The sequence below is a fragment of the Elgaria multicarinata genome, chromosome 2 (assembly GCF_023053635.1).
Source record: "Elgaria multicarinata webbii isolate HBS135686 ecotype San Diego chromosome 2, rElgMul1.1.pri, whole genome shotgun sequence".
Classification (NCBI taxonomy): Eukaryota; Metazoa; Chordata; class Lepidosauria; order Squamata; family Anguidae; genus Elgaria; species Elgaria multicarinata.
This window is the reverse complement of record NC_086172.1, coordinates 85,013,479-85,039,080: the sequence shown is the minus strand read 5'-3', so window position 1 is coordinate 85,039,080 and position 25,602 is coordinate 85,013,479. Positions and strand designations below refer to the sequence as shown.

The 25,602-nt window shown below is 38.8% G+C and overlaps 1 protein-coding gene across 1 annotated transcript in view; it reads left to right on the top strand.

The window, feature by feature from the left end:
- Positions 1 to 25,602, top strand: part of LRP5 (LDL receptor related protein 5) — a 157,032-nt gene that overhangs the window by 51,860 nt on the left and 79,570 nt on the right. Inside the window, exons 3-5 of the mRNA XM_063117061.1 lie at positions 10,431 to 10,628; positions 14,247 to 14,443; positions 17,437 to 17,568. Coding sequence (XP_062973131.1) covers positions 10,431 to 10,628; positions 14,247 to 14,443; positions 17,437 to 17,568 — 527 coding nt within the window. The remainder of the gene's footprint in view (positions 1 to 10,430; positions 10,629 to 14,246; positions 14,444 to 17,436; positions 17,569 to 25,602) is intronic.

Below are 25,602 nucleotides of genomic sequence, written 5' to 3'. Positions count from 1 at the left end.
CACCACCTTGTCTTGTCCCTGCTTCATGATAGAGGTCTCAGGATCATGGATATGGGACATATTGACAAGAATGAAGAAACGTATTCACCAAAGTTCTTAAAGGTCAGTCATCTTATTACTGAACGTGGGTGCTTGAATTTTAGATGGAAAGCTTCCCTTGTAATGGGCATGGGTTGGATTACGTATATGGAGCTGTTCTTCTATGTAATCTGTTTTACGGATCTGTACCCAAACACTGTGTATAACGGAGTCCGTTAACAGCCAGTAGCTTTTATAGTTCAAACTATAAAGATTTTGATCTTTATATTCAGGGACTTGCACAGTTCCATTTCCAGATAAGTCTCTTGAGGAATGACATATTTGTTTGTTTTTATTTAAAACATTTATATCCTGCCCTTCCATTGTAAAAACAATGCTCAGAGCAGCGGACATCATATTAAAACAATGAACAAAACATATAAGAACCAGCACCAAAATTAGAGACAGGCCATAGCAGGTAAAATGATCTTAAAAATGGGGAATTCATGAACCTTTCTAGGAAGAGAGTTCCACAGTCATTCTCCCATCCCACCATTATTTCTCTGACACATGGGAGTGATTTGTGCGGGAGGACTTTAGTGATATAAAAGGTGTGCTTACAAGTGCCCTGTAGGAAGATACGATTATGTCATTGGGATATTCATGTAGAAAGTTTATTTTCGTACTGAATGTTTATCCATCTAACTAATATTTCCTGTTTATTGTGTATTCAGTCTAGGAGAATTTCAGTCCAGTGCCTGTTTAGTAAATGACATTCTAGACATTTCCCATATATAGTGGGGAGGAAAGCTCACCCTAACTCTAATGCAAACTTCTTATAACTATAAAATGCTTTGATAGAAATGGGAGGGGTGTATGTCTGCTAGTACTTTTGTCCTTTATTTCTAGTGGATGATGATAATGATTTACATTTCTATATCACCCCATAGCCAAATCTCTCTTGGCTGTTTGCAAAAGATTAAAACATGGAGTTGGTGATGGAGGTTAAGTTGCTGTTCAGTAAGGTATATTTTATTTGTTAACTTCACCATCTCTCATTAGTAAAGTGTTTTACAAAGTTCTCTTTGAGTTTCACAGTATGGCCTCTTCCAGAAGTCTGGCCTTACTTTTCCAGCATCTGTTGCTCCAGCTGGTCGCCTGGGGCATCTGCTTAGATAGATTGTGAAATGCACCAAGCACTGCTGGACACTGCACCAGCCTTAGCTTAAAGTCTTCTGGACTTCTGCACAGCTCTTCTCTCAGGTACGTCCCCCTCCACTGGCATGGCTGCTGCAAGGGGCAGAAATATGCAAAGTGGAGGGGGGATGTCAGCAACTTTTCTGACCAAGAAAAGTTAGCCCCTGTCTGCTCTTCCCAACGGCTTCTATTGCTTTTTGATTATTAGGGGATTCAAGCCATGAGAAACACACACAATTTCTAGTTTGAGTATTGCATCCTTAGTGTTTGCACTTGGATAGCAGGTAACCTGACATCCATAAGGAGTAGGAACTGAAGATGCAGTTGCTTTAAGAAAAAAATTGAACCACCTTGGTTCTTCCAAACAAAAATGGTGTGATACTTCTTTGTTGTATATTGTTGTTGGCAGGCTGCAAAATCTCCCTATTGGAAGCTTTTACCTTAGGGTTTGTTTTAAATCTTTCATACTGGTTAAAAACAATAACCCATATTCAAAAGGCATTTTGGGGGAATATACTACCAGAACAATTGTACAAGAGGGGAAGATCTGTGCTGTTTTTCCTTGCAAGTTACTGTAGTAGCTAAACAGTCTAATACAAATTCCAGATCAAAGTTAGATGACTTTCCATCTTGATAAGATTTTGTTTTATAGCAATTGTTCCATCCTGCCTCATTTTTTTTACTCCGTCATCTAGTATTCTGGTATTCATAGTACATTCTGAATCCAAGACTCTGACTCTCAAAAATGATTTGCCAAGTGAAGATTACTACCCCGTATTGCTTTTTGCAAAAGACAAGAGTGCAGCCCAGTAATCTTAAAACTGGATAAAACTGAAAATATTCCTTGTTATTTTTTATTGCCTTAATTTTCATATATACGAAAAGACAATATCTATTTTGTAGGATGATTATAAAATACCTGGAGCGTACCTTTTAAAAATAGGTACATTCTCCAATATAAACATTAGAAACTATGGCTTTTATATTTCTGTGGAAAATATTTGATACAAGTGCCTGAAGTACCACCTTTACTGAAACTGCAATTATGATCCTTTAAAAAGAACATTAATGGTAGTTGGAACACAACACATGAAGTTTAAAGTTCATTATGAGGAATTGTATTACATCTACCATATAATATAGTGGTGGGATTTTAAAGAAAATGCTGTTATTTAGCAGAGAAGAAAGCTCTTTAGTATAAACAAAAATTCATAGTCCGTTTTGGTGGGATGTTCTGCAAATGCATAACGTGCTGAATTTCTTTAAGCAACACTATTGGCAAAGCTTTACTTATAATTTGTAGTTGGATCAACACCATGCAGCATTTTACCACCCACTTCTTACCTTATGCTTTCAATATCGCAGTACCATCTACTTTCAGAGTTCTGGTTTTAATTTAACTTTGGCCTGACATCCTGGACAATGAATGTATGATTTGTTCTGCCAGTACATACTCCTTGTGCCTAGCCAATTCCAGGGCAGGTGGTCTTTTGCCTGGAACTTTGGCAATTGACCCTTAAATTCCTTTTAGTCCCTCCCTGTACTTGTGGGGCAGGTTGCTGTTTGTAGAGCTTATATCCCCATTGCTGGTTTCATGACAAACACAGCCCACTCAATGGGATTGTTTACATACATACATATCTTTGGTCCCTATTGTGAATCATCCATCTCCTCAAACCTGAAATAATTGCCTTATTACTTAAAGAGCATGGAAAAAGCTCCTATATAACTTGTGGCTCTAAAGTTGTGCACATCTGGTTTTGCCATGGGAGCTTTGGGCTTGAATTTCTTAAAATGCACACCCTTGTTGACCCATGGTAAATTGTTTTTGAAACTGGCTGGGCTTTCAACAGCCATTTTTGATGTGGTGTACGAAAGGTCTGCTGTTCACGAAAGAAAGTAAAAGATGCTCCTTGGCATGTCGAAAGTAGGTCTTTCGATCCCAGCTTTTGTCTTCAACTTCAAAGTGCTTCAACTTTTAATTAAGACACCCCCATTCCAAAATTGTGTAAATGAGAATGTAGCTGTGATTATCCTTGATGAAGAGCTTGATTAATATGGCTACTAATACTTTACAAACTTAGTTTTGGGTGCCTGAGAAGCAGCCAGTCCTAACTGGTATGTGTTTAATTTCCTGTGTTTTAATTTGGTGTGTCTCGCACAGGGGGTAAGTGGCATTCAGACCTTCATTCTATCGTGTGATGACTACTGTAATGTTTTATTCATTGGCCTTCCTGTCTCTCAGTTTAAACACATTCGTTCTCTTTCCAAACCCTTTGGCTTGTTTAATTTTTCTTTCTTCATGCTTTAATCATTTCACAACTTTATTTGTTTCTCTTCACTGGCTTCCCCTGTTTCATAAAGTTTAAATGTATATCTTCATTGCTTTCTTTCTATTCTCTTGGCCCTGCAGTTCACCCCACACTAATCTCCTTATTAAATCTCCACCCCATGTTATTTCATGTCTCTATGCCTTTTATCTTGTGGCCTCATGTGTGGAACTAATTTCCTTTATATATTAATTTGGCCTCTTCTCAATCTCACTTTAAGAAATTATTAAAAACTCATCTCTTCTCTCTTGTCTTTTCCTCTTGATATGCTACTTGATTTATTTTTTGGGGGGGGTTCCTTCATATTTCTAGATTAATTAGTAGATTTTGAACCCTTTCCTTTCAATCTGTGCCACATTCTACAACATTTGTCCTTTCCTACCAACCCCCCCCCTCTCCTTTTGTCTCATAGTTAGAATCATAGAATAGTAGAGTTGGAAGGGGCCTATAAGGCCATCAAGTCCAACCTGTGGTCAATGCAGGAATCCAACCTAAAGCATACCTGACAGATGGTTGTCCAGCTGCCTCTTGAATACCTCTAGTGTGGAAGAGCATTTTTTGTGTTGTTGCTATTATTATTATTATTATTAGTAGTAGTAGTAGTAGTAGTAGTATTTGCATTTCTATATTAGTATTTGCATTTCTATATTAGTATTTGCATTTCTATATTAGTATTTTCTTTTCTATATTAGTATTTTCTTCTCTATATTAGTATTTGCATTTCTATACTGCCCCATAGCTGAGGTTCTCTGGGCATGTTGTTTTTTTGTGTTATTTTTAGATTGTGAGCCTACAGGCAGAGTCTTAGCTGTAGGGTTCTCCCCCACCCCCCACCGCCAATTTCTGTCTGGTGCATACTAGGCACCTTAAAAATAACTAAGTTTTATGTGTTCTCTAGTATGCTTGTCCTTTCAGGGATTCTCAATTTAAATATTAATAAGCTTTGTATCTAGCAGGGGTATAGTTTCTCAGCTTTGGTGTTTGAGACTATTCATGATTTGCACAGCTCTAATTGCCCCAAGAATCTGGAACTGAGGACATATGATCTTATTATCAAGGTGAATAATCTTGGGTATTAAAGAGGGAGACCTAGAAAAATTCCCTTTTTGCACTGGGTTCTGCTTGATAGGTGAAAGGAGACAAGTGGGCTGCTACAGGACTATGTGGTCAATGCCATCTTGTATGTTTTTAAGCGACATGGACACAACATATTTGTAAAATAGATGTCCTTGAGTCTTGTTGTTGAATTTTATAACGTAGCTGAGCAGCGAGGAAAGGTATTTCCCAAAATGGCTGGAACCTGCGCAAAAGTTCTGTGATGAGCACAGAATCCCATCACAGAATTGGATTGAGTTAAGGAGTGTGTAGTGCTAAATATCTTATGCAGATTATATTCTAAGATTTATCTATCTTGGACATCACTAAATGCTTTGGTTTTAGCAAAGAGGTAAAATATACATGAAACCATGGAACCTTTTCAGACCTGGCTAGGAATAGGGAGTGATTTTACTAGGTACAATGTAGAAAAGGTTCATGAATTTCTAAGCCAGCTGATGGTTTGGCTCTGATTTATAAGGGTGATCTAATACAGTGATCTTCAACTAATCCAGACCTGTGACTCACCTCAGACCCCCAACTTGCAACATGGGATCCACTCTCACAATTGCCCAACGTGACAGCAACAGCTTTGCTGAAAACCATCTGGACTGATCTCATGACCCACTTTTGGGTCACGAACCACTGGTTGAAGACCACTGATCTAATATATGTGGTGTTGGGTGTCATTTGATGAGATTTAGGGTGCAATCCTATGCTGGCTGGGGAATGCTGGGAGTTGTAGGACTTCTTTTTTTGTCTTAACGTGCATAGGATTGTGCTGTTAACATATCATGTAATGCTAAGATTTACTCTGAATAGAACACCTTGGACCCATTCCATTCTCACTAAAAAAATTACTAAACAGCAAAGATGTAAGCTAAACTACCAGAACATTAAATCTGGCCTGCTGGTTGTTATAACAAAGGCAAAGGCTATTCCTTGCAGATGAAATGTTACTGAAATGCATGCTCTTTGGTGTGTTTCTTTAGATATGCTAAACCCTACTTCTTGAAAACTCATTTATGATGAAACTGATAGGCATCAAGTTTCTTGATTGGAGCAAATGCCTTAATATAGTCCTTATTGATCATTAAGCACTAATAGATTCAACCTGGATTAATCTGTTAATTTCAGGGCTTTATTAATTTTGAAAATTCTGATACATTTTCAGTAAACCTGATGCCCCATATCGATGAGCGTGACCTCTTGTACCTAATCTGCATCACTGCAGCAAGTTCTAATTTTGAATACCAAATTTATCTTGAAGCTAAATAACTAGAATTCCTGTAGGAAGCAGGCATTTTAATTTTTATTACTTTCCAGCTGGAACCTGTGTGTGCATTTAAAAAATAATGATATAATGAAAGATGAAAACTGAAAAATTGAAATGGATTATTCTCAAACCATCCCTCCATATTGTAATGAAGAAATAGTGTGCTAGTAGGTCTTTAGAAAAATTAAATTCTTCACCTAGTAGAGTCTACTAGGTGCTATGCAGGTTTCAGATCATCCCTAGGACTGCCGAGATGAAGAATCATACGATGGTTGATTCCCCAGATCGGTCTCCATTACAGGATATAACAAAGCAGCGCTAGTGTGGAGTGTTTGTAGCTGTCTCCTTTCTGAATGTAACATCATCTCTGTGAGCTGCATGTATTCAACAAACTTAAATTATGAACTTTTTATTTTAAGAGATTTCCCCCCTTTTTGTCCCTTTAACTTCCTCACATTTATGCATTAAGTACATCAGATGGGGGTTCTCAGGAATGCGCAATGCTATTTGGCTCTTCGTGGATCTATTAGGTAAACCAGGATTCTAATTTTGTTGCCTGTGGAACCCCTATGTTCTGGTACTTGCCTTCTCCCATCATGCCTCCCTCTCATTGTAACTCACCCCAAGCTAGGGGAATTAGAGTCCTATATATCACTTCAGAGATCGCTAAATAACTAAACAACTTGTTGCATGATATGGTTGTCCTGTAGCTCCTAGGATGCTTACACGGAGTTCTGTAAGCATTTGACTGGTCCCCTGACAGAGTTGACATAGCTCCAGGTGTAAGACCCACTGAGCAGTAAAACTATTCTCTGCACCTGCTAGAATCACTTTGTTGTGCCATCTTTGTCCATGATGTCAACTCCATTTTCTTTCATTTTATGGCTGGGGTGACTTGTCTGGGGGTGGGGGTAACAACCCTTTGCCACAGCTGTGTATAGTACAACACATATATAGTAGGCTTTGGGCTGTATCCTCCCCTGTGTAGGGGTGTGTTCTATGTCACAAATATATTAAAAGTTGCCAGGTACATTTAAATAGTTCATGATTTCTAGTAAGCATGGAATTGGGGGTGTGGGGGACTTAAAGGCATTTCTGACATAAGTCTACTAGTTTGGTTTAATGCAGAAATTGCTCTGTCCAAATAGTTCCCATGCCATTGTGGCTCTGCTTCTATGTATGTTTCCCAAGATAATACATGCATTAGTGGGATCTCTCTCACATGATTTTTTGGCAGAATGGTATTTGTGTGACTTGGGGTTTGGTGGGGGGCAGTGTGGGACAGCCAGAGACATATAGAGCTATCAAGATTTTGGTATCCTTAATCTGCTTGTTCTGGAACGAATTTCCATTCTTGAGGAAACCAATGGCATGGCTCTTTGCTCGCACATGTGTTTCTCCTGGGAGGATGAGAACTGCTTTTGATTTCTGAGTCACAGTTCTGTCCTGCTGTTTGAACTACCATGAAGCAAAAGTGTTACCTCTGCCTCACTTTTCCCAGTTTCATAGATGAGTTCCTATGTGTCAAGTTCCTTCAAGACAGTAGATTAACGAGGTGTGCAGTATTTTTGGAAATGCCAATCACTTACATAAAAACTAATTATTAAAAATAAGTTCTTTCTGGTTTCTTTGTCTCTGTGCAGATTTATTTTTACTGACCTTTGCTAGGAGTTTTCAAACCAGTGGCTTAGTAAAGTTCTTCTGTTGCATGGACTTCTTTTAGCATTTAAACACGAAACATCCAATGATCTGTTTAGCAGAAATACGAGTTCTTTCAAAGACTGGAGTAAAAAAACTGGCATCAGTATTGCAAGTATTAATCATAACTGAAAAATCAGCTTTGATTTTTTTAAAAAATTGGAATCTTATGCAACATTTAACTCCTCCTGTCCTAAGTTCCATTTATAATGATAGTCAATTTGTAAATTATTCACGGCTCCTCTTGTGGAACTTGTTTCTCTATTGCTTTTGTGGGGGTTGGGGTGTAGAGGTTCATGATCAGGCTTTGTGGATTTCGGGCATCTGGATAAACTCTGCACTCCTTGCCTGGTTTCCCTTTCAACCAGTACTCTCTCTGTCCTTGGCACAATTCAGTAGTCAAGTATGGCATTGGTGTTTCTTCCACACTGCTTAACTAAATTTGGGAGCATGTCAGTCTTGTAGAAGAACATGGCTTTTCTGAGACTGTTTCACAGGCCTGTTCTGATCTATTTTAATCTGCAGGCTCCTCTGGTAAGTTTTTGTGGTGGGGGTGGGGGTGGGGGTGGGGGTTGCTCCTGCAGTCGCATTTGCTAGCATTGCCTCTTGGTGCATTTATTATGTCAGTATTTCCACAATAAACACCATGCTTTTGTGTGTGTGTGTGTGTGTCTCAACTTGGTTGGAACTATTTTAGTTAGACTACAATGACTGCATAAATTGTGTAGGGATTTGGTATCATTTTATATTTTCTTGTTCACTTCGGGAATGTTTGATCTCACCTGGGAACACTTTGTCCTAGTTTGCACAATCAGAACAAGCCACTGTGGCTTGTTTTAATCAGCAATGCATTCTGGGCACCTTTAGCCTATTTACTCACCTGGGTGTGGCTTGTTGTATTGTCCAAACACGGTTTATTTGAGGGGGGAAACTTCAAATAATCCATGGCTTTTTCCCCCCTCAAACAAACCATGCTGCCTGGGTTCAGACAACATGACAAACCAGATGGGTAATTAGGCTAATAGTGCCTGGCATGTGCTGGCACATGCCACCAATTTAAACAAGCCACTGTGGCTTGTTTGATCATGTGAACTGCCCCTTTGTGTTGACCTAGCATCCTATTGCATGACTTGCTTTTTACAATACATTCGGGATAGCTTATTTAGCTGATTTGGGCACAACTACAATATGGCAACAATTAGTTTCCTGTTACGTAACTAGAATTTAGGAAAGAGGGTGTGTACAGTCATTACTTTTATTACTAGCACATTTATTGCTAGTATCTAGTACAACTACTTTTGTAGCTGTAATGTGAACAGGGTGCCTACTAATAGGTAACTTGGGCTGTAGCTAGACCTAAGGTTTATCCCAGGATCATCCCGGGTTTGTCCCTGCCTGAGCGCTGGATGCCCTGTGTGGCACTTAGATGAACAGGTTTGACCCCAGGACAATCCTGGGATAAATCTTAAGTCTAGCTAGGGCATTAGTGTTATGAAATCAGATGTGAAATCAAATATGCAGTATTGTGTATATATCATAATACATACCCATTGCATCTGTATTCTTTAATAAACGCTCTAGTGTTTAGTTTGACTCAGTTGATTCTCTGATTAATGAGCCAGAAGTTAATGGCCGATATCATCATATTATGCCAGTACTTTGCCGCCTGCACTGGCTGCCAATCTGTTTCTGAGCCCAATTCAAAGTGCTAGTTTTAATCTTTAAAGCCTTAAATGGTTTTGGGGTCAGGTTACCTGAAGCAGTATCCCTTCCCATATCTACCTTCCTGGACTCTGAGGTCATCATCTGAAGTCATCCTTTAGATTACCTCACTGAATTAAGCTACGCAGGTGGCAACAGGAGAGATGCCCCTTTCAGTAGTGACATTTCATTTATGGAATACTCTCTCCAGAGAAGTTCACGTAGTGCCTACATTATGGTCTTTTCAGCACCAGGTGTAAAGACCATAATGTAGGCACCTTTCTATTCTCCCAGGCATTTTAAGAATGGGTTTTAGTGCTTTTAGATCTTTGCACTGTTTTATTTTGCTACTGGTTTTACGTTGATTTTAAGTGATATCTTCTTTTTACCCCCTTGGTACTGGTTTTATCATAGTCTTATTATGTGTTATTTTTTATTGTTTTATTTTTATTTATTGTTTACTGTTTTTATCTTAATTTATCTGTACACTTTTCCTGGTTATTGGGCGGTCTAAAAGTGTAATAAATAAATTGATAATAAATAAGTTGTTATTCTACTCTACTATTAGTCAGATGCAATCATAGGCCATGGCTAGACCAGGCCTATATACCGGGATCGCCCCGGAATCATCCCTGTACATCCAAATGACACACAGGATACCGGGAGCAGGCAGGGACGACCTCTCCATTTGCCTAGGATAATCCTTAGGTCTAGCTAAGGCCATAGGGGTTTTTTTTGCACTAAAGGGTTTATCTTACTCGGCTGAAAATAAGATTGTAGATTAAAAGATTGGATAGTGTAATACTGCATGTAACCATTTGTACCTTATGAAATATTTGCTATTATAATGGTGCCTAGAACTCCAAGCACACAGTGCCATTGCACAAGTCTATGATGCTAAGAAAAAGTTGGAGATAGTTCTAGGGCGTAGGAGGCAACATGGTTTTGCTTCTAAAGGCTGTCAATTAAAGTGTAGAATTTTAAAATATTGACACTCGTATTTTAAAAGAACATTTTATATTCCTTTTTTTCTTTTTAATTTTAAAGTCATAGGGATTTAACTTCAGGAAAGTTTCTATTCTATCACCATAATAATTTTATTTTTTAATTTCTAGATACATGTATTGGACAGACTGGGGGGAGACACCAAGAATAGAGCGTGCTGGAATGGACAGCAGTGTTCGGAAAATAATTGTGGATTCTGATATTTATTGGCCTAATGGACTCACCATAGATCTGGAGGAACAAAAGCTTTATTGGGCTGATGCAAAGCTGAGTTTCATTCACAGAGCAAATCTGGATGGCTCTTTCAGGTATGTTTGTGTGTGTTTGTGTTTGTTCTTCCATGAATTTTACCTGGCTTAAATGTCACTGTTGGTTCATTTTCTGTTCAAACTTATTTGCTGCTAGTGCACTTTCTGGTAGCCATGTCAAGGCAATCCTACTGCTCTTTCTTAACCTACATTTCCCAACCAAATAGCCCTAGGATATTTTGATGAGGTGGAAATATTTAAAATAGCACCTGTTTATCTGTCCCAGCTGACTCTGTGACATATCACTGCTTCTTCCTTTTTATTCATCTTTGTGCCCTGATAGTACCTTGTCTTCAACATTCACACCTTAACCCTGTTCTTGGTCCCCATTCCCCTGCCCCATCCCCCTGGCCCTCCTTGTCTCATTTATGCAATGTAATATCCTCCAATCTGAGCTGTTTCCAAATATCGTATTGGTTCTTCAGGTCAGTGTAGAAATCAAGCTGTGCTTCTGTGGCTCATGATCTCAGGGTAAGTCTTCAGTGTGTTCCTCCTCAGTCCTCCTCCTTTGTGAAGTTCCTTGTTACGTCCAAACTAGGAACTAGGGTTTGATCCTAGTTTGTTTAAACCAACTTTGGTTGGAACACACAATAGTTCTTTGAGTTTACATGTAACATTGAACTGTGTTCTACTCAGCTCCTCTGATGGAAGGGAGAGAAGAGAAGAGAGTGAGGGCCTACAAGCCCAATGTTTGCTGCAAATTATTCCCAATCACATAAAGAATGGTTTAGGTGATAGGCTGAACTAGTCCCTAGCTCAGGGGTGGGCAACACAGTGGACGAGGGACAGTTGTACTACCACCACCACTGATGTGTCCCCTGCAGCTCCCACCACTGCACTGTCAAAATTCATGTCAACAGCAAAAAAAAATTCTGACTCATCTGCAAAAATTGGTGGGAAACTACAGAATGCTACAGCAGCCACATTTAGCTTGTCTTTGAGCTAAATTTGACCATTGTAGCATACTGTAGCAGTTTGTTACAAATAGGCGTTTGTTTTTATGACAACAGAATTCTCTGAGGTGGCGCTGGTGGCAAGAGTGTGTTCCAGCAGTGAGAAAATGAACCCCAGATTTCTCAAAGTTGTCCACCCCTGCCCTAAATGTCAAGGCTCGATGTGGTCTTTTTCTTACCCTCCTCCACCCTCTTAAACGCTTATGGCCATGGATATATGGATCCTCTGATTTCTCCTGATTTAAACACGTGCACAAACAAAATAGTCCAATACTATTCATATTTACTTGGAAGTGAGGCTTCCAATGGAGATTTTCCCCAGGTAAGTGTGCATAGGATTGTTTCATACCAGCAGTCACAGAGATCTGCACACTACACACACACACACAGAGAGAGAGAGAGAGAGAGAGAGAGAGAGAGAGAGAGAGAGAGAACAAACCTCCCATATATTCACGCTTTACTTTCCATGGAGTCTGGAAAAAAGTCAGATCAGTAGAATTAAAACAGATACTCTTGAATTTCCATGATTTGTACATGGTATCTCCCCACCCCCCAACAAACTATCATCGTATTAAAGCTTACAGTAGTGTCTATTAGAGTGCACAGTTAAAGTCACAGATCAGGCACTGCTGGCACCACCATAGTGCAAAAATGTGGATCTGAGGCAGAGATTTTTACAAGGGAATCCCCCCTCCCAGACACCATAAAGTCATAGGTCACCTCCATCTCTTACAGATATGTTCTGTGATTTGATGGCGATTTCGTGTGCAGCCCATCATGAAGTTTTGTGATGATTTGTGCTTTATATAGCCATGTTCAGACAATTGTAGCTTTGTGGCTTCTTCCCCCGCATGTGATGTGTGTGCAGCTGAGATTTGCATAGTTACCTGTGATGCAGCACAGGTTGCTGTGTCGTCTGTAGCTGCCTACAAGCCATTGGTTGTGATGTGGGTAAGAAGCTAGCTCTGCTGTGTGCCATGCTGGGTTTGAACAACAAGGAAACATGTGCTTCATTGTGGGTAATTATGCAAATCACAGTCACACGTGCAAATCACAGTCACACACGCATCATGCATGGGGGAGGAAGCCATGATGCAATCATCTAAACCTGGTCAGTATCTGCGGCTGTTCACCTAACACAACAGCCCACTGTAGATTACTTAACCTTTGGTGAGGCTGTGGTGTGTGCAGGGCACATGTGGCTGACATTTTGAATATGCAACCCCTGCTTGGGGGTTGTTGTGTCATGTGAACCCGGCAAGCATGGATTATGTGGGGGTTAAGCAACCCTCGCATAACTCATTCTCTGTTTAATTCTCACATAACCTATGTTTGACATGCCCCTGAGTGGGGGTTGCAAATACAGCCTGGAGCCCATGGATGCTGTGGCTCATGGTGGGTTAAATAACCCAAGAAAAACTGTGGGGGGCAGTGTCTGAACCTGGTCTCTGTAAAACCTGACTTTGTCCTACTACTATCCCTGCCTGCTTCTGAGGTGATGCTGTTTTTCTTTTCTTTTCTGCATAGCCTTGAGTTGTGATTAGGATCCAGTCAGAGAGGAACCCACCAGTTTTTGCTAAAGGTTCTCTCACAACAAAATCAAAACTCAGAAATTCTGCCCAGCTTTATTATTACTGCTTGCTCTTTTAAAGGGAGTTTTGTCTGAAAAAAACTTTTTTGAGACAGTGGTTTCCTTTTTACATTCATGTTGCCTTAAAGAAATGTTACTGTACTATAGAAATTCAAATTGCATGTTTGCCATTCAGGATGTAAAACTGTTCACCCAAACATGAATTCATCTTGCACCCTTAAAAGCTGCTGTGGAAAGCATAATACCTCCTCAGGTTTCAAGTAAATACTGTGGGACAATACCCTTTCACCCACCCCACAGCCATTCCATTGAATGTATAACAAAATTAGCTTCAGAATTCAGTCTGCTTCTCTTGATATGTACTGATGTCACTTAAGATAAAGTATTACAGCAAGACTGTCTCAACTAATAAACTTTTCCTTGGATTTAGTGGTTAAACATTGTGCAGGTCATGTTTATGTTTTATGCACAACACAAATAATTTAATTCCTTTCTCTTTGTATCATACTACAGACTATAAATTACTTTGGAGCAGAAATAGAAGATATAAATATACCCTTTTCCATTTTGAGCATCCTTTAGTTCTGATGGTGCTAAATAAATTAAACTTTAAAGAAATAAATCCTCTATGCAGCAAATCCTGTCACTGACAATTGCCTCTGTTACTGATTTGATGGTATTCCAGAGTGATTTGTATTCTGCATATAGCGAATTAAATTTGCTGTAGCAGAATTGTTGTGATGAACCCTCAATGCTGAAAACACATAGTCAGTAGTACAAAAAGCCATTAAGGGCAAGGTAATAGATGGAAAGGCACCCGGTTACAGATAGATGTGTCTTGAAGTCCTAGGTCTTTCTTGCCCCCCGACCCAGGTTTTTTTTTAGTTTTTTGTGGGGGAGATTATTCAGTTGAAAGGATTTAAGTGGTTTCCACTGTTTATGAAAGTCCGTGTTCTTTTATTTAAAATCCTGCCTTAAGCTTTTAAGGAGCTTGCATCTTAGCTTTGAGTATTAACTCACGAAATAGTCATGGTATAAATCACCTGTAAAAACATGTTTCCCCTGCAACTCTAGGCAAAAGGTTGTGGAAGGTAGTCTCACTCATCCATTTGCCCTGACGTTGGCTGGAGATACCCTGTACTGGACTGACTGGCAGACGCGCTCCATTCATGCCTGCAACAAAAGGACGGGAGAGAAAAGGAGAGAAATACTAAGTTCACTGTACTCGCCAATGGACATCCAGGTTTTGAGCCCTGAAAGGCAGCCGTATTGTACGTTTCCTACATTTATTTGCAGTCTTTGTATTTATTTATACAGTTATGTGTGATCTTAAATCTGGGCCTTTGTGAGAATAAGGTACTCATGAACTTCAGAGAGAAAACAGACACACACTTTTTTCATTATTGCAGTGCTAGCAAGCATCGTGAATAGCAGGTTAGGCTGAAATTTAGCTGGTTATGTGATGAGCTAAATTTCTGGCTATGACAGCCCTTTGTGGAAGAGTGTTTTAAGTTGTTTTGCTGCCACCATGTTTACAAAATACGATAATGTTCATGTCCCCCAAGCTTTGGAAGCAAACAGAATCTCCTCTGTACTCAGCATCTCATCCTCTGATTTCTTAATTCCTGCTGTAACATCCTTGATCTCTGCTCTGCTCCGCCTCTTGATGTCATCACTAATCAGGGATGTTTCATTGGAAATTTGCAGGTGTTAGTGTCACAGTTCCTAGGCTTGTCATTAGCTTAGCTGCTGTGATGTTGGGGGGGGGGGGGACAGACAAGCTAGAGTTTTACAGTTGAATAATGATACAGAGGTGGGAATAATGATGAACCGCCCAGAGAGCTCCGGCTATTGGGCGGTATAGAAATGTAATAAATAAAATAAAATAAAATAAATAAATAAATAAATATCGAGGTGGGAAACTTGGAATTCAAGTTCTGCAAGTCCACAGGTCACTTTTGCTAAATAATTATTGCTTGGTTGGTTTGAAGTCATAAACAGTGTATTGGAGCAGAACAGTTGAATGGTTTCCAAGCCTTTATATGAGATTGGCAATGGCATTAATTCCTGATGCATGAGATTCCTAGTGCAAGTAGAACTTGTGCTAGAAAATAGAGCCAAACAAATGTAAAATTTTCATTCAGAAGAGATCTCCGAGCCCATTTACCTGCTCATCTAGATAGCCTTTTATCTAGAATTGATTCATGTTCATAGTACCACCTGTATCGATCTTTAAAATATCTTTAAATAAGTAATTCTAAAGAATTGTCTGTTTCTCCCCCCCTTCCCACCCTTTTTGATTTTTTTTTGTCTCTTACTGCTGTTATGAAGTACGCTTGATTATCAAAATGGCTGTTGAGATTCTGTGCAGCAGGAAGAGCTAATTTGCTCTGTGTATGACATAGGAGATGAATTTCTCCTCTCACTGTGGAACTCCTGTCTGTATCATGGAAAATTTTGTGAAAAAGCTGGAGCAGATGCATTGCATTGAAGCTTATGCGTTGTTTAGGAAATTGTAGCTTGTGGGTGCTAAATGTTGGAAAGGTATACAATAAACTTACGAGTTATCTCAGAAATAAATATTTAACATTTAACAAATCTGAAAGGATTTGGTCTCTGTGCATGGTGCTTCCTGTGCTTTGAAAAGGCAGGATAGGTTGACAGTAAACAGTCATGGAGTAAACAAAGGAATTTAGGAACTGCTGTAGCCGAGAAACAGGTGCAATGCTACTGTAGAAGGCACTGGGTATGTGCACTGCTACAGTGTGTCCTTGCGTTCCAGATGGGGTTGTGGGTGCTCTCCGAATTCCTGACATTTCTCTCAGCTGAGGGAATGTCCCGCCCTTGGGTCACAGTATTTCTGGACAGTAGCGAGGAAAACCTGGTGCACAGGGAAATACTATCTGCTAGAAATAGCTCAGATACCACTGTCTCTTGACTAGGATTGGATTTGGATTCCATCTCTCCCCAAGTTATTATATATTGCTGGTCTGATTATGGCCTGTGTATCAGACAACAATCTGAGAGTGAACGGAATATTAACTTCTCGGGCGGTCCTAAATTATTATCCCCTTTTGTTTTGTTGGATGGCTTTCTTTTTGATGTCGTAATCTAACCAAACCAAACAAAAACACCTTAAGGTGTTCAGGTCTGAGTTTAAGACACACTGGCTACATGCACAGCCACAGTGGAAGGTGTGCATTGTACTAGTAAATGCAACGTCAATTCTGCAAGCATATTTTGTCGTTGCCACAGGAAATCTTTTTAGCAATGCTTGTATTGGAAGAAGAGAGCAATGTTTCCTCTAAGGTTCCCGTAGTTTTCTACAGATCTCCCCACCCTACCCTAGCTTCACAAACAGAGGTGAGACTTTTGGGGTGTTCAGTCTAAAACTCTTTTAGGAAGTTTGCTGAACTTCACCCTTGAAATTAAACATATGGTTGAGTGTTTTTCAGGATTTATACCTAGAGTCATACTGTCTTAAATCCATTGATTTAAACTCTAAGTTGTTTGTGTGTCCTTCCCCTCCCCCCATTCCACAACCCAGAGTTCTGGATTCAGATGTTGTATTAAACAACAGAATGTCCCTGCAGGAGCAGATGGGCATGCAGGAACCAGTGTGCACCTTTGCTCCGGCTCATTTTCTCAACAACCCACAGTTCATTACAACATGTGTAGTTTTAGATGATATAAAAATGTTTGGGTTGTGACTAAGACTTCACTTTTAAGTTATTTATCCAGCATAATTTAGTAGAAAACAACTGAGCTGAGAAAAATATTTAAAATGTAATAGTAGAGTGACAGACGAAGGATGCAATCTACAGTGTGCTGTGTGATCCCCATTTAAACAAATGGGGATTGCACAGGTGCAAATGCATTGTAGTGTAAGCCATGACAACAACTTAACATTCTGTGATTGAGGCAGGGCAATTGCAAATGGAAGCCTCATCTGGAAGCATCCTTTGTCTCACTGTGCAGCCTGTCCTGCAGTCATTTGTTAGAGAGAGAGAGAGAGAGAGAGAGAGAGAGAGAGAGAATATGAATGAATTCTGGGACATAGAAGTTGTTTTCAAAATATAGTCAGTAGAAGTATATAATTTCTTTAAAATATTTTCAGAGTTGTTCAGAATAGGTTTCTGTAGTGTTTGCCTGCCTGGACCTTTGGGGGAAAATAAAGCTTTTTAATTCACTTCAGAGAACTGAGCTTCCTCTATGTTTTATAAAAAAATGTAAATTGCTTTTCTCTCTTCTCTGATTTTTCAAGTTCATACACCCTGTGAGGATAATAATGGTGGCTGCTCCCATTTGTGCCTATTGTCGCCAAGAGATCCATTTTACAGCTGTAACTGTCCCACTGGAGTCCAACTTCAAGAAGACGGCAAGACCTGCAAAGCAGGTAAGTAACTTTTTATCAGTTATGTCCATGGCCTGAAGAATGGTTGCTCAAGAGAATTCAGGCATGCCAGAAAATGGGTAAATTTAAAGATGGTTTTGGACAAGTTGATTGATTTTTTTTGTCTACAGACTGGAAAAGTGATTTAAGTACTGTCTTCTTTCTGACCTGGTTCATACAATCACCATGGCTTAAATAAGCCACAGTGTGTGCCGGGTGCTATTTGCCTAATCACCTGCTCAGGCACAGCTTGTGTCTTCTAAACCAGGGCAGCATAGTTTGTTGGAAGAGGAAACAACCCTCAAATAACCCAACAACAGCTCCCTGTGTGTGTGCTGTTCTTCTTTCTCTCTCTCTCCAACCACTGTTCTTCTCCAGCCCCATATTACAGGGTCTTTTGTGTATATGAAGTCTGTTGTAGCTAAATTCATTTGACAGAAGTTCAAGACCCCAAGTCTATACAAAGATGCCTATATATTACTGAATTCAGGGTTAGCTTAAAATACAGAGGCTACCGATGTGAAATACATAATCACATCATATCTTAACTTCATGGGTGTGGTGGAGCTTGGTATATCCTAGAAGGACACATCCCATTGCTGTTGCTCCATTCTTTGTTTTTGTAACATCTGCTTCTAATGTATGCATAAGGTAACAAATTTTGAGTGCTGTTAATGGGCAGTAAATGGTAAATTATGTAATTTCATTACATTTTTACTACCATGGTGGAGAGACCATTTGGATTTTCTCTTTAATTTATCGAAATAAATTGAACCATCACTGCCATAAATACTAAGCAATATCTGAGTACTAAGTTAACAAAACAATACCTGAGCTTTTATGGATGGATATTAGTAATTAGAGAAACTACCAATAAGATTTTAAAGTCACTCTCCCTTCCCAGTACCCCAGTTAAGGACTTAGACTGACATTTAAATTGGAAAACATATTTAAAATCAATGGTTGGGAGTTAGAAGAGGAAATCATTAAGGTTGGCTAAAGTCAGTATTTTTGAATGGATAGGGTAGCCCTAATTAAGAAGCATTTCTTGCTGAAATTTGTGTTTTGTTTGTACAAAAATGCCAATGTATGTTTCCACATTTTAATTTAAAGAATGGGAGAAATATTTTTTAGTTTGGTTTCATTAAACATCCCAGGCTAACAAAGGACATTTGATGAAGTATCCTGAGAAGGATGCGGTCAAACCTACTAAATATCAGCCTATATATATATATGTCAACCAACTCCAATTCCTCACTCACGTTGGTACCTAGAATCATAGTGTTGGAAGGGATCTCAAAAATCATTTATTTATTTATTTGGTTTATACCCTGCCTTTCTACCAAAAATGATAGTCAAGGCAGCTTACACAAACAGTTTAGAATAGATTAAAGTGATAAAACCCAATGGGCCTGTTCAGACAACATGCTAAACCATGGTTAGGCCACCAACCCTTTTGCAGCAAATGGTTAGTGAGTGTGTTTTAAACGGTGGTTATTTAGACTCTATGGTTAGGAATGGTTCACATGACATACGAAGTCATAGTTCACATGACACACTAAGCCATAATGTTTAGCACAAATGCTTAACCCCCGTGGTTTAGCGTGTCGTCTGAACAGGGTCAAAAACCACACAAAATAAAAAGCATAACAATTGCAGAATAAAACAACAACCAAACAACAGACCCACTAACAAGCTGAAGACCTTATTGAGTAAAGCAGTCTTTGCTTCCTGGCAGAAGGACAGACAAGAACCTAAATCCCCTTGGGAGGGAGTTCCACAATCTGGAAGTGACCACCAAAAAGTCCCCCTCCCACATCGCCACCAAACATGCTTCTGATGGCTGAGGCCCTCTCTAGAAGGCCTCTAGTTCAACTACCTGCCAATGCAGGAAATCTCAAAGGAAGATCTCAGGGGAGACAATTAGAACAATTTTATTTTAAGACCCCTTTAGAATATGTTCTATGGTCTTCTGAAAAGAAAAGAGCGAAGGCATTAGAATAACAAGCTGGTATTCTTATTGTAGGTCTTTTGATGTTCTAGAAGAAATTTCAGTACATTGTAATACTGAACCGCCCAGAGAGCTTTGGCTATCGGGCAGTATATAAATGATGATGAAGAAGATGATGATGATGACGACAATAATAATAATAATAATAATAATAATAATAATAATAATGATGCTTGTTAAAAATTATTTTGCTGTGGAATATGATTCATGAAACTCTTAATAACAAAAACAACAAAATCTCCCTTAGTGGTTTTGATGCTCCAAATCATGGTAGCAGCTACCCACTACATTTCCCTTCTGCTTCTTCCTGGCCTGTGGGGTTTTTTTTAACTATAGTTTTGTATGGACATATACAATGCTGCAAATTGAATTTGTATCTGCTAGAAAGCAAGACCAGTTTCATTCACTTCTCCTGCTGCATTTATATTATTGACAAGCTTTCTAAGTTACTGAAAAAAAGTTTTTTTCTGCCTACCCTTTTTTTAAAAATAAAAAAATCTGTCTTTTACAGCTTTAGAAAACCTTGCTTGAATGCTCAGAACAAGCTTTTCAAAACATTCATATTGACATTGCGTTTCTGGCAATGGGAAACAGCCCCGATGGGCATTTAGTACTTTGGCTCAGGGCACAGAAATGAGTGACTGTTTATATGGCGTTAGCACCTTTCTATTGTTGGGCCAGACATTCTTTCAAGGGCTTTCTGTCAAAAGGGGGGAAAAGTGGGATGGGAACAGGAAGTATGGTTTTGCATAAGAATGTAGCTTTTTGGTTCAGTTTTATGGATTATTTCTTTCCCAAGCTCTGCATCTTTTGTGTCTCACTGCCTTATGCCAACATCCACGTGCTTTGATTCCTGCTCTTATTAATTAACTCCTTGGTGGCCAAAGTCTGGCTTTAATTTATTATTCACAGGGAAAGGAATTACTTGGATTTCAAACTAAATACATGCCAGGGTAGGTCAGTTTGTACTTCCCTCAAGAATCCAATCCTTCAAATAAATATTTTGCACTTCACTGAGAACTTCTTCAATATTGTTGCTCACCTTGATTTAGGGTGAAATTAGATAGGATACAGGAGATCAATGATTGGTTTTTTTTGTTTAGTTTTGTTTTAAAGTGAAGAGCAGCCAACCAGGTGGTCAGACTGGGGCCATGGCACAAGGGGAAGTGGTCATTTCCCCTAATTTTGGGATCTCCTCCTCAAGCTACTATTTGTCCTGTGGAAGAAAACATAGTATAGTGTGTCTTATTCTATCTTAAGCCCGGTATAGAACTCTTGTGATATTTCCTAGTAGTGAATTGAAATGCTACTTTTTCTATCACCACTGCTGTATTATTATGATTTTTGGGGGGACAGGTCACTTATCTGTAAACCTAACTTCACTATTGATTTAAGATTGCAAATGACACAATAGGATATAGTTCCTGAAAACAATGGTGATTCGTTTAATGATTATTTCATAAGGGAGGAAGTAGCAGTGTAGTGGAGCTGTGGCCATGACTTAATTGTAAAAATATTAGGCTTGACTAGAGATGTAATATTTCCAGAAATTCTGAAGCCATGGAAAATACCGTTTCCCCCCTGTTTTTCCCCTGGAAAAAACAGATTTTTTTTCGAAAAATAAAAAATGCAATATTAGCACTTTTTACAGATTGAAAGACACTTTGTTACTTTAGGAACATAAAATGTAATTATGTACAAGTTGGTTTGTCATAAAATTATTACATTTGGTATATTAAAAGTATAGTGTATTCAAACAATTATTACAAATTGAATTTACTTTTTTTAAAAAAAAAAATACCAAATGGAGCTACAAGCTCCTGAACTGTAAGGAACCTCTTTGGTTTTGCCAGTTTATGAGGAGCAGGCAAAAAACAATTAAAAACAAACAGAAGAAACCATCATCATTAGTGACAAAGAAAATTATGTCTCCCTGGTCCTCCACAGTGTCAAGCAGACATAAAGTACCCATTCCCATAAAAAGAACTGAGAAAAAGAGGGGGACCAAGATTCAATGAATATGCTTGAAATTTAATCAGACTCATTTTCTGAGCTATAGCTATCAGTATCAGTTTCATTCTCATGGCAGTGCCCCCTAGAGGCAGAAATGAATCTTGCTCTTTCATTTGAGAGTTGTAGTCTCAGTTTGCAACCTGGGACCTGCTTGTCCTTGGTGCACAGAAATTGCAATAATCTGATACTATACATAATTTTTAGAAATCATTTCGAGAAGTAAATATCTGAACACCTTGTCTTAAACATTTATTCATCATGCTAAAATAAAACATTCCATAATCCATTTTTCTTCATTTTTTTTCAATTTTTTGAAAAACAAAACAAAAAAAGCTTTGGAAAAAAACGGGGTGGGGGGAGCTGGGTTTTTTTCAAAAAAAATTCTGGTTTTTTTCTGGACCACAACTCTAGGCTCGACATTGTGAGGTATAACCTTAAATACAAACTTCCCCAAAGGAGAGGCAGTTGACATCTTAATTGGATGTTATAAGATGTGAGCTAACCAGTTCGATCAGATTTGTTACTGTTTTCCACACAGGGGTGTTCTATCCAATGGGTTGCACCCAATGTTAGTCTAACTTAACTCCCAGTCATTTCAATGGGTCTACTTTAAGTAGGACTTAGATTGGATACAACTCAAACATTCAACATAAAATGAAATTTGCAGTAAGCTTTAAGTGACTAATAAACGAACGCACACATGCGTGCGCGCGCACACACACACACACACACACACACACACTCTCTCATACAATATATACCTCCTTTTAGATTTGGAGAGGCTTGTGTTGATGAATAATTAATTCATAAAAGGCCTGCCTATTTTTTAACTGGAAGAAATGATTTAATGAACATACATGGAAGATTATCTCTCTGATTTTTATAATATTTAAACTATTTCTAAGATTGTAGAAATACTCATAGAGAAATACTCATTTAAACCACCTCACTATTTTTATAACTGCTGTCTTAGCTATTTATTGGATTGTAAATGTTGAATATGATTTTTCCTCTTGATTCTTAGTGAGGGTGACAAGTTGCACTAAGGGTTTTTTGGTGGTGTACAAAATAACAGTTTGAGAGTAAATATGAAACAATACAGAAATGGTGCCCTACCTCTGCCTGTAATTCCTCTGTTAGATATTGCAATAGTGGCATTTATCATCCAGTTTATTTTATAATAATATAATAAAATCTCCTATAATTATCATGTTACTTTCTTTTCCATGCAAAGATCAGTGTTAACAACTGGTTAACATCAAACTTCATTGTTTTGAATGTTCATTTGTAGTGTTGGCAAGAATATTAACTAGAATGATAATTCTCTCTCCCCTACCCCCCCCCCCCCCGTACTTCTGATAATCACTGTGTTCTCTCCCAATAACATGCAGGCCAAACTCACCAAATAATTTACTCCATTACAGAAATGAACAGATATATATATATATATATATATATATATATATATGTGGCTCATGTATATATGGCTCTTAAAAATTAGTTTGGATTTGATAAAAGTGAAGGTGTTTTATGTATTTAAGGGGTCTGGACAGTACAACTTTACAGTCAAATTTTAGTAATCTCTTTTCCAAAGGTAGCAATAGTTGTGTGATTTGTGAGTTAATGTTTTAGAATTCACTACACTTCCCCTCGCAAAGTGATTTCCAGCAAAACGGTGGGTGTAAAAGCAGTCCTTGGGGTAGGGGGAGGAAAAGGAAGGGGCCAGAGAAGCACCCACAATAGAGCATTGTTCTAGTCTGATTAGTAGACAGACAAATGGGAAAGGAATAGCATGGCATTTTCTGGTGTGGATTAGCAAAGGCAACCAATGCTGTCTACATTTGTTTAGGTTGGGTGAATAAATTGGAACATTTGTTACTGTATTATAGATGTCTTGTCACTTGTCAAATGTGAAGTGGGCCAAGGGGAGAATGACAAACAGCTCTTGTTGAGCTAGCGAGGTGGACGGCTTTGCTGCTGTCAGCTCTGATTGGAGTTAATTTTGTAAATAGAATGCAGCTGCCATTTTCAGAGCTGGAACATGAATTTTTAATAACAGCAGCACAAAACAACAATCTTGGAAAGTACTACACCTAGTGTGGCTATTTAAAATGTAAAATTAATGAATCAAAAGGATCACTAAACCATCTCTCTCTCTCTCACACACACACACACACACACACACTCCCTCTTTGATGGCTTTCTGCATAGCTTCTTGTTAACTACAAAATGAAAATATAGTGTTCAGGGATTGAGGATAAATGGACCAAACACTTGTGTTTTGTGGTCTGTTTTTCCTTTCAAATTCAGTTATAGTTAGCAGGTGTTCCTAAATGCATCTCATTAAAATGTATAGGCTTATATGGATATGAGTTTCAACAAATCAGTTGACAAAATATCTCCGATATTTGAATGGAAAGAAAAATAAGTTGGACAATTTAATAGTGGTGGCGGCAGAGGGAAAAGGTTCGTACTTAAAAAACAAAGCTTCTTCAATGTGGGAATTCGAAGGCGAGCCCAGGTTTCTTGCTTTCCCCCTTTAACATGAGGAATTTGAGCATTTTTTTTCTTTGCTAACTGAGTGAGTCATATGGTGTTACATATACATTCTTTTCCATGTTTTTCCTGGCGAATGGTTATTGATGGATGTAGACATAAAGTTTTAAAAACACTGAGAGCATGCATATTTCCTTAAATAATGCTTTAGATTCCCTTGTTGGCCCATGAAGGGATTTTCCAGCACAAAATCAGATTGGGTGGTGAACCTAGACTTGAGGTGGGGGTGGGGAGTTTCCTCCCATATATGATGTCAGGAATAGCCGACTGCCTGGCTTACTTTTAAGCATCTGGGTGTGGAATGGGCTAATATTGTTATGGGCTATTTTATATGTAGTGAATTTTACTTTGAGGATGGAAGAGCTAACCGTCAGGTATACTGAACTCTAGAACCAGTAGTGAAAAAAATCTCAGGTGCATCAAAACTTGAACTCTCCACCCCATCCCTTCAGTGTTGCCTGCAATTGACTGCATATGTAGAATGACCATATGTCTTTAACAGTTGTATTGAAAAGGGAATTTCAGCAGGTGTCATTTGTGTATATGGGGAACCTGGTGAAATTCCCTCTTCATCACAACAGTTAAAGCTGCAGTGCCCTGCCCTCGTTTAAATCTGTCACTCTAGTATAGCTCTTGCAGCTTTAACTGTTGTGATGAAGAGGGAATTTCACCAGGTTCTCCACATATACAAATGACACCTGCTAAAATTCTCTTTTCTATGCAACTGTTAAAGATAAAGGAGCCCTGTCCTCCTTTTCATATGGTCACCCTATGCATATGTGATCTGGAAATGAGATTACAGCTTTGCTTCTGAGCCCATTTACTTGAGTTAATTCCACATTTGAAAATGACTATAAAGTATATGGTGTTTAAGGAATTAAAATATACATCAGATCATGCTTTGGGATGTACTAATGGATCGTAAGTAGTGGTGGGGTCGGATGGACGGAAACTTCTGTGTAAATTCCCAGTTGGTGAGAAGTGAAGGCAGTAGACAGAGCACTGCAGCATAGGAAAGTGTTTGTATTTGGGATTATATATTTGAAATACAATTTAAATGGCAGTTAGTTGGAAATTCATACAGAAGAAAATCCAGACACTTGATTTTGGAAATGCTTTGTTTTCTGCTGTATTTTGTACTGCATGGGAAATTTTGGAAATGCATCCTTGATGAAGAAAGCAAAGCCCTCTTTGTACAGTATAATTTGCACAGAGCTTCCTGGAGGCAGTGTGGGTCCAGCATTTGCTGCCTTAGAAAACAGAGGTCAGAGCAAGCAACCAGATCCAGCTGAGTAAATTCAGGATGATGTGTGCTTCTTGCAGAGTTAAATTGGGGATGTGTGCCCCTGTGATACTCCCCTGGCTTTCTGTGCTTTTACCCTGTACTGAATGTATTGTGTCTGCCTGAACCAGACGTAGAATTGCTGAAACAAAGTCTCTTTTAACATTGAATCTTA